Genomic DNA, 9680 nt, shown 5'->3' with positions numbered 1-9680 from the left:
CGAAACACGCTGACTGGAACAAAAAGATGTGGAACTCCGGCGAACTAATGATCTTCAAGTGACCATGGCTGTCGGCGAGGAACGAGAATATGAAGGATAATGCTGAAGGATTGATCTACCGAAGAGAATTTGCTAACTAAGTGTAGGAGTGGATGAACTAATTTGTTCCATTTCTCTCTCCAAGTGGCTTCCTTTTTTAGGGAAGTCTCCCTTGATTTTTAGGGTAGACTTCAAACATGAAATGATTTTTTTGCCCCCTTGCTTGCGGCTAATCTTCCCAGCTGTCCTTCTTCTCCATCTCGAGCCTTTTAGCATGTATACTGGTCAGGATAACAACATCATGACGCCCTTTTCACTTGAATTTTCCTAACATTCCCATACTGGCTAGAACATTTCCCTGCACACTTTAGCAACTGTTTTGCAGATATATTCCAATTATGCACATTATACTGACCAGTAATCAAGGCCTAGAATACGACTTATCAAATTATCATCGCACATCACCTCAAAAGGGTGATTCCAGTCGGAATGCCTTCTGACACGGTTCATCAAAAACAAACTCCACGTCATTTTTTAGCAGATGGGTTAATGGCTGAGCAATTTTTGCGAAGTCTCTGATGAACCTCCTGTAAAACACAGCATGGCACACAAAAGCCCATATATCATTCAGATTTGTAGGAAACGACAGCTTGTTGATCACCTCCACGTTTGCCTTATCAACTTGAATTCCCTTCTCTGACACAATATGGCCTAGAACAATTTTTGCAGGTACCATGAAATGGCATTTCTCAAAATTTAACACCTAATTCTTCTCTTGACATCTATTTAACACTCGATCCAGATTACCCAGGTATGACTCAAAAGAATTCCCATATACTGTGAAATCGTCCATGAAGATCTCAATGCAGTCTTCCAGTAAGTCGGAGAAGATACTCATCATACACCTTTGGAATGTCCCTGGTGCATTGCTTAGACCAAAGGGCATCCTTCTATATGCACACGTCCTAAATGGGCATGTGAAAGTCGTCTTTTCTTGATCCTCGGGGTCCACATAAATATGAAAATACCCACTATAGCCATCTAGAAAGTAAAAATATTGCTTACCAGCTAATCTCTCGAGCATGGTCAATGAAGGGGAGTGGAAAATGAGCCTATCTTGTAGCATCATTCAATTTTCGATAATCAATACACATCCTCCACCCTGTCACCAACCTCGTGGGCAGACCATGGGTACTGGGTGGACCCATTTGCTATCAGGAATAGAGGAAATAATCCCCAATGCTAGTAGCTTTAGCACCTCTTTCAGAACCTCTTCTCGCATGTTAGGGTTCAGTTTCCGTTGTTGTTCTCTGTGAGCTTTCGCACCATCTTCGAGGCGTATGTGATGTACGCAGAGGTCAGGGCTGATCCCTACCAAGTCCGACATAGTCCATCCAATAGCCATCTGGTTTCTCCTCAGTACTTCCAATAACCCTTCCTCTTGCTTCTCTTTCAACTGGCTATTGATTATGACTGGGAAGGTTTCCTCATCCCCAAGGTAGGCATACTTTAATCCTCGGGGTAATGTCTTCAACTCTTTCTTAGGTGTGACCGCTTCTTGGGGCAATGGGTTTTTCTCCATATTCTTTGCTGCAAGCTTCCCAAAATCTAGTAACTTTTCCAAACTGCTCTGTTGAGCAAAACCAGTTGATCGAATTGAAATTGGTTTCTGGCAGAATCCCATGATTGCATCGTTGATATCTTCATATGTCATATTCTATGTAAAAAGTGTCTCACACCATCCGGAAACCTCTTCTTCAATTGAATCATTCATTTCAGCAGCTGCAAGTTGCGCCTATATCAGCTCAATCTCAAGAAATTCCTGGACTAAAGGGTAGATCACATCCAAGGAATGTAGATTTTCAATATCCAAGGGATTTTTCATCGCTTCATCAATATTGAACGTTAACTTCTCCCCGCAATAATCCAAGCAGATTGTTCCGTCACTCACATCAATTATAGTTTTGGTTGTTCGCAGGAATGGTTTCCCCAACAATACTCCATTGGCCTCACCTGCTTCAGACTCATTCATACGGATTACGTGAAAATCTGCGGGGTATAGGAAATCATGCACCCTCACAATCACATTTTCCAGCACTCCTTCAGGACTAATGCATGATCTATCTGCAAGTTGGATAACCACCTTTGTATTCACAAGGCTGACTCCAGTTAATCTTTTGTAAACTGAGAAAGGTAGCACATTGATAGAAGCCCCTAAATCACACGTAGCATACTCAATCTTAACATCTCCAATAATGATGGGCAGAGTGAACATTCTAAGGTCAGTTCTCTTGGAGGAAAGCCTCTACTTCTGGATCACAGCAGACACGCTCTCTCTAATCACTATCTTCTCATCAGCCTTTGCTTTCCCAGCTATGAAGTCCTTGATAAACCGCCTGAATGGGGGTAGCTTTAATGATTGTAGAAATGGCAGGTTGATCTCAAGCTTGACAAAAATTTCTATGAAATCGGTTGGATCCTCCTTCTGCCTTTTTACCTCTCCCCTATATGGGTAAGGTTTCAGACGCTTGACTGCATTGTTGGTTCCTTCACCTGAGTCACCCCTTTCATGCTTCTTAACTTCCTCAATGAATTCCTCTGGTTCTGGGTCGAGAGATTGTGGTTCAGCAAACTGAGGAAATGGCTATCTTGCCTCCTTTAAGGGGGTACCCTCACTGTTCTCTTCTCCCTCTTCATCCTTTGTTCTGCCCAAAGGGTCGTCATAATCTCTCCCCGACCTCAGAGTGATTTTGCTAATATTAGCTTGTCTGGCATCTTGACAGTCGCGGGGATTTTGCCATCAAATCCCATACTACATCATCAATCTCTCTCGGGAATTTGAAATTTGGCTGACTAGCATTCATTGCTGACGGATGATTCGACGAAGACCCCTGTCCTTGGTGGAAATTCCCATGTGTCCTTTGATTACCATGCTGCAGTGACTGAGTGTTCTAATTGTTATTCTAGTATCCTCTCTGGTGTGGTGGAACATAGGAAACCATTTGGTTGTTTTGATTCTGGTTTTGCCAATTAGATTGGTTTCCTTGTCCTCTGTTATTGTTCCAATTATTCTGACGATCTTGGTTACGGTTCTGCCAATGAGGTTGCCCTTCCGACTGTGGTGGATAGCTGATAGTCGGTGGCTGCTGATAACTCAATACTGGAGGTTGTTGATATGTAATCGCTTATGGTTGTTGTTGAGCTGTATTCGGGTCTGACCACCTGAAACTGGGGTGATCCCTCCATGGGGCATCCTTCCATGGATTCCAATTTGGGTTCTGATTCCAATTCCCAGCTGCATTAGCCTACGCTTGGAAATCATGTTCTCCCGAAGGCCCATAACTAGGATACACCTCATCTTGACTTGATACAACCTTCACCTTCTCCATAGGAGTTGATTGTGTGTTTTTCTCCAAGGCAGAAAGTATGGCTTTCTCAAACCAATCCATCCGAGCATCTATCCTATCTTCGGTTGTCTCCACAGTGGTGTTTGATGCCACTCGTCTCATTATCAGGGCTCTAGGAGAATCATATGCTTTCTTAGCATTCACCAGCCTCTCCAGCACTCTCTTGACTTCACTTACCCTTAGTTTCAAGAAATCTCCTCCACTGGAGGAATTCATCAGATCTTTGCTCTCGGGTGTCATCCCTTCAAAGAAATTGTTGAAGATTCCCGCCTCCTCCATGTGATTGTTTGGGCAGGCGTCCTACATTCCCTTGAACCTAATCCAATACTGAGTCAAAGGCTCATCGCAATCTTGATGGGCTCGTTGGATCTCCTTCTTCAGCGCATTAGTCTTCATGGAAGGGAAAAAGTAATCCAGGAACTGAGATCTAAAATCGACCCACGTTCTGACAGAATTGGGAGGTAGCCTCATGAGCCAAGTATCAGCTTCTGCTCTTAAAGAAAAAGGGATCACCCTAAGCCTGTAGTCTTCCTCGGTTGATCCAGTTGGACGCTTTTGAATTCCACAACTCTTGCAGAAGTCATGTAAGAATTCATATGGGCTCTCGGTTGATTTCCCAGAGTATTGAGGCAGGACGGACAATATGTTATTCTTTATATCTATATTCGCCTGCCCTGTAGTCACCACTATTGCTTGAGTTGGTTCTCCAGGCCAGTGAGCGTTGAGAGACCCGATCTCGGGATCGTTATCTACCAGTGCGGCCATCCTGACTGGTTCTTCTTCTGTAACAGTATCCTCCTTCAACTCAGCAAACGGGTTCTGATCTTCCTCCCCTTCTGAGCTTGTATTAGATGGCCCTCCCGTGTTTAGTCCAGATCTAGTAACGACCGGGTTGGCCGCTTCTCAGATCCTCCAATTAGACTCCGTATCTCTCCAGCTAGTCGTATTATTCCAATGCCTAAAGTTCAGGCCCATGTTCATAAATTGAAAAAGAAAAAGAAAATAAAATGATTAAAAATATTACCCCAAGTGTCTTAAACACAAGCACATATAACGCCATCCATCCCCGACAATGGCGCCATTTGAAAGCTGGTGATTTCTTCTTTAAACTGAAGTGCTCAGGGTTCACATGAAAATTAAAACATGTAGAGCATGCACAACTTGATCAAGATAGACAACGTACGGTTCAAGCTGGCTGACAACTACTGGTCGTTGGGTGTGTGAACGGAGAGACTCAGGACTTTCAAGACCTTAACCCACAATACTATTAAACTAGTAAAGGGAAGTAAGGGTCAAATCCCTCAGAGATGGAGGCGAGTGGAGTTGGGATTGAGACATTTGGGAGGTTTGGCTCCGGCCACGCTTTTAAATGGGTTAAGTTTTAAAATAAGGGAAAAGAACTGATCAACTAACTAACTAAACTAAACTGACCAGGCTAGACTAGAGACATCATAAGTAGAGAATGGTAACATGATAAACTAAGCTAAGAAAGGAAAGGTAAAAAGTAACTTGGGACCACTGACACAAAACAAGCGCATTGCTAAAAAGCTGTAAACACCGAAAAGGTTACAGAGACTGCGATCCTAACAAACTACCACTTTCTTCTTCGCTAAGCAGCTAAATGGAAACAACGAAAGCAGATCTAAACAGAGCAACACACATCAAAATAGAAATCAGACACAGATCTATATGAAATCAACGTAAAGAAAGCAAATCTAAAGTTTCTAACCTATTCTCATGCAAGTTGATGAACTGAAAATGTAAATCTACCTACGAGAAAGCATAAACAGAGCTGAACTAAAGCGAATGAAAGCAATCAAAATAGAGAACATCAGATCCAAAACAACTTGAACTAAAAACTCATAAATGATCTTCGGTAAAAAGTAATGAAAATAGAATTCCAAAACAAGATGTAAAGAACGATTAACATCTGAAAGGAAACTAGAGTAGCAACTGGAAGTTAAACATTAAAAAAAACTAAGCTACGGAAATGATGAACTAAAAACAGAATAAAAATTGTTTTAACCCCTTGGGGTGTAACAAAAACACAAACTATGAAAGTTTCTATGTAGATCCAGGTCTCTCCTTCCTTGAAAAGGAATAAGAGATGAAAACAGAGGTGAGAACGGCGACTCCTGCTACTAGCTTCCTACTTCATACTCTAAAACTAAGGTGGAAATGAGGTGACTGAAGGTGATGTTGGTGTCGAACTCCCTCTTGTGTGCACTATCTCCACATTTATAGGACAATATTGGGCCCAAATCCCCCAGGCAAGCATATCCTATTTTGACATTTATGCCCTTGAGATGGCATCTTTTCTTCTCTCACCTGTGACTCATCACTTCATGTGGTAAACTCCACTTGATCAACTTGTCGGCTGGGCAGATATCACTGTTTGTATGCAACTGATCAATTTAGGTTCATTTCTGGCCATTTTTCACTCCTTTCCCGAGTTGATCAAGTTATTCCTGTACTTGCCGTTTCTACGCTTTATAGCCCCTGCACACTCAAATTCACCACTCTTTTTGCACATTATCAGCCATGTTAGTGTAATAAACCCTACAAAACCATGCTTGTAACAATCCCTATCAGTGCTCATTTAAAGTCATGAGCTTGACTTCTTCATTCTTGAGGAGGAGGGAGAGGGAAACGAGCGTTGAGGACGTCAAAGGCACCAATAAGATAAGCGATGTCGCCACTCATGGTTTGGCGCTCCGCTCGAGCCTCGGTGGCCATCCTTTGGAGCTTGGTGATTTGTTGACTTTGTTGCACATCCGCGAGCCTTTGAACATCCCCAAAATCTTGCTCCGCCGTGCAGACAATCTCCTTGTGCCTCCCAACCTTGTTGATTGAAGGCGTTGACTTGTTGTTGCTCCACCCAACGGTTGTCCCAAGTGTTGGCCATCTTTTGCATGTAGGAGAACATCTCTCCTAGTCGGGCGGAGGTATCTGCTTGGAACTCCTCGGCAGGATCCGGCCTCCCTTGTCAGTGGTTTCGCCTATTGCAGCAGCGGTGGCCTTCAACTTCCTCTTCTTCTTGTTCTTCTTCTTGTGGCGGTGGTGCCCCACTTCCTTGAGCATGTGAATGCTCTCCGCCCTCGTGGTATTGATCAATGGTGTCGAAGGAGGAGTCCTCCTCGAGGTCGAAGACGGGGATGCGCATCGGCATGTTTCTTTTCCTAAAATCCCCTTGATTGGGGTTTGACTCAATGGCTCTCCGGTGGGCGGCGGTGTCGAGCTTCCAATTTGTCTTATTTTCCCACATGTCAACCTTAGTTAGGTGTGGGATTGGAACGGGAAAGTGATCCCGCTCCCCTTGGAGAAAGAAAGCATGCCCACTCGAGTCGGTCTTCAAAAGCCCTACCAAAAAGAGCACTTCATAGGTGATGTACATCTCACCCATGTCCGGAGTGAAATCAGTGGTCGGGATGCCGAGGTGTTCAGCAATAGTCGTGAACAAACCCCCGCAACATATGGGGCTCCCGTCGTGAGTCTCCTGTAGGATGGCCACCTCCCTTGGAACATGTGGCTCAAACCATTCCCTTTCCCGACGTTGCACAACGCCCAAAAGTCTTCGAGAATCCCCAAGGTAGTGAGGGGAAGCTCGTGTAGGTACCGAGAAGGCATCGTATCTCTAGCCAAAACCTTCCTCCACATTGCCTTATAGTCATCTATCGGAAGGCTAATCCCATATCTCTTCGCATTTTCGGGCTCTCCTCTTGTTGTCATCTTCCTACAAAAAAAAATCAAGCTATTAAAAGAGCACCAAACAAGTAAACAAACTAGGGTTTCCCCCAAACTTGCACTCAACCACACATATATCAAAAATCAACAATGAAGTGCAAGCTTGTATCAATATGTGGTCACTATTTATTAGCACTAAATCAACACAAAATAATAAGAACAAACCATCCCCCAACGTGAATTAATCACTCATGCAGAGACGTATCAATATAGATATCACAAAGCGAGAATCTCTATAATCTACACATGTATTGCAATTCATGGAAGTAATAATAGCCTCACAACTTTATGAACATGATTGCAATTTATAAACAACAAATAACAAGAGGGAAATCACCAACAAAAACCAACAATTCACCACCCTTTGCAAAATCTGACCATAAACTCAACCATCCCCCATACTAAAGCATGCTTTTCAACCGAACAATTCATCAAGAAAGATCAAAATCAATGGAATAATTCAATCTAAACTCAGAAATTAAGAGTAGGATACATACCTTGATTTGGAGAGAATTGGACGACGAAAGCTTGAAATTCGGAAAGGAAAGGAAGAATGAGAGTGTGGGTGAGTGAATTTGGTGATGTTTTGTATTTGGGGTCGTGTGCAAGGGAGAATTGGAGAGAAAAGATGAAGGAATGAATGAAAACATACCTTTTACAGAGGCAATCGCGTTTCTGACCTTCGCGCAGCGACCGCTGCGCGTCTTCTGAAAAACAGCGCATCTCTCCGGGGCGCTGCGGCCCATACAGCGACCGCTGCAGCCCGACCCGTACCTGCACAAGTGTAAAAAGGGTAGCGACCGCTGTGGATTGTGCAGCGGTCGCTACGAATTAAATTTTTAATCAATTTTTTTTTTGAATGTGCAAAGTGCACGAAAATTTCAGAAAAAAAAAACAAAAATAACGAAAATAAAGAAAAACAAATTGGGTTGCCTCCAAACAAGCGCCTTTGTTTTAAGTCGTTGGCTCGACTTGAAATGATCCAACTAGGTGAGCGGATCGACGAGCCTAGTGCTAAAAACCGCGAATTGGAACAATTTAGTGCCCAACTTTTTCCAGCATTTGTAATTCCCCTTTGCGGTCTTGATCACATAAATTTCGGGGTCGACTTGGGGTTGAGTCCTCATTTTCTTGTTCTTTGATTTTTGCTGCGAAGGAACCTTAGGAGGCTTAGGCTTGCCCTTTTTAGGAGCTTGAGGTAAAGTGTTAACAATAAAAATAGAAAGGTTAGAAAGATCTTCCCTTTCTAGTGGTCCATGAGGTTTTGTCGTGTAGGTCATCATGACCACCCTACATTCATACTCCATCTTAGGTCGTTTTGCCACTTCATACTTAAGCATCGCGCTCTCTATCTAGTAGGTGGACTTTCTAACGTTGTCACTAATCGTGATCTCACCCCTACCTACATCAATAAGAGCTTTGGATGTGGCTAGAAAAACTCTCCCTAAGATTAGAGGTACATTCTTATCTACTTTCATATCAAGAACAATGAACTCGGCAGGGAAAATAAAATCATCTACCTTTGCGAACACATCCTCAATCGTGCCCACATCCTTGATTGCAGTGTTATCGGCCAACCTTATGATCACTTCCGATGTTTTGAGTGGCCCGGGAAAATAAAATCATCTACTTTTCACAGTACTTCAGTGGCATGATGTTTATGCTCGCCCCTAGATCGCAGAGAACCTTGTCCACCTTTCCTTGCCCGATTGAGCACCTAATAATGAACTGATCGGGATCCCTTTACTTTACTGCCTTCTCCCTTAGAATGATTTCGTTGCAGTGATGAGGCAACTTCAGGTGGGCCTTTGTAGGCTTCTTCTGATTTAACACGGCCGCCCTTAGTAGCTTTGCATACCTCGGTATTTCCTGTAACGATTCAACAACAGGGATAATAGTATGGACCTTACAAAACATGTTTAAAAGTGCTTGAACTGCTCTTCAAGCTTAAACTTCCTATGTGGCTGGAAAGGGAGTACAATCCCATTGTGTCGCACGAGTCCATCTTTCGCGGGGTTATTGACTCTTCGGTAGCGGACCGCTGCAGAGTGTGCAGAGGCCTGCTGGGCGTCGGGCAGACCACAGAGTTCATCCCGGAGTTGCTAACTTCTCCCGTTTTCGGCTTTGCAACCCACTTCTTGTTGATGTCGGACACTCGTGCTGCCGCCTTTGCCTTATCCTCCTCTACCTTTTGTTGGACTTGGTCCATTTGATTCTTAATATTGGTGACGGCAGTGGCAATGGTGTTGATTTCAGCCTCGAGGTTGTTCAACCTTGCTTCAACGACCCCCAATCTTGCTGTCATTAGTCTTCCTATCTTGCACTAGCACTTCCAAAATCTTCATAATTCCTTGGTCATACTTCTTCCCCCTTTTTACGGGCTCAACTACCCCACCTTTGGTCACATTAAATCCTGCAGGGGGTTGAAAGAAATTGTTGTTAGAATAAGAAAGGTTGGGATAAACATGCATAACTGAACCGGACTGCCGG

General features: G+C 43.5%; 1 protein-coding gene across 1 annotated transcript; it reads right to left on the bottom strand.

Annotated features, from left to right (window-relative positions):
- Positions 1-505: 505 nt before the first annotated feature.
- LOC121810600 lies at positions 506-1753 on the bottom strand. Its single transcript, XM_042211360.1, has 3 exons — positions 1213-1753; positions 847-1080; positions 506-750 (listed from the first exon to the last, which is right to left on the bottom strand). The coding sequence occupies exons 1-3, from the start codon at positions 1751-1753 to the stop codon at positions 506-508; spliced, it is 1020 nt and encodes a 339-aa protein (XP_042067294.1).
- Between the last annotated feature and the right edge of the window lie 7927 nt (positions 1754-9680).

This window comes from Salvia splendens, chromosome 7 (assembly GCF_004379255.2).
Source record: "Salvia splendens isolate huo1 chromosome 7, SspV2, whole genome shotgun sequence".
Taxonomy (NCBI): domain Eukaryota; kingdom Viridiplantae; phylum Streptophyta; class Magnoliopsida; order Lamiales; family Lamiaceae; genus Salvia; species Salvia splendens.
Note: the sequence above shows the minus strand (reverse complement) of the source record. Positions and strands in the feature narration are given on the sequence as shown.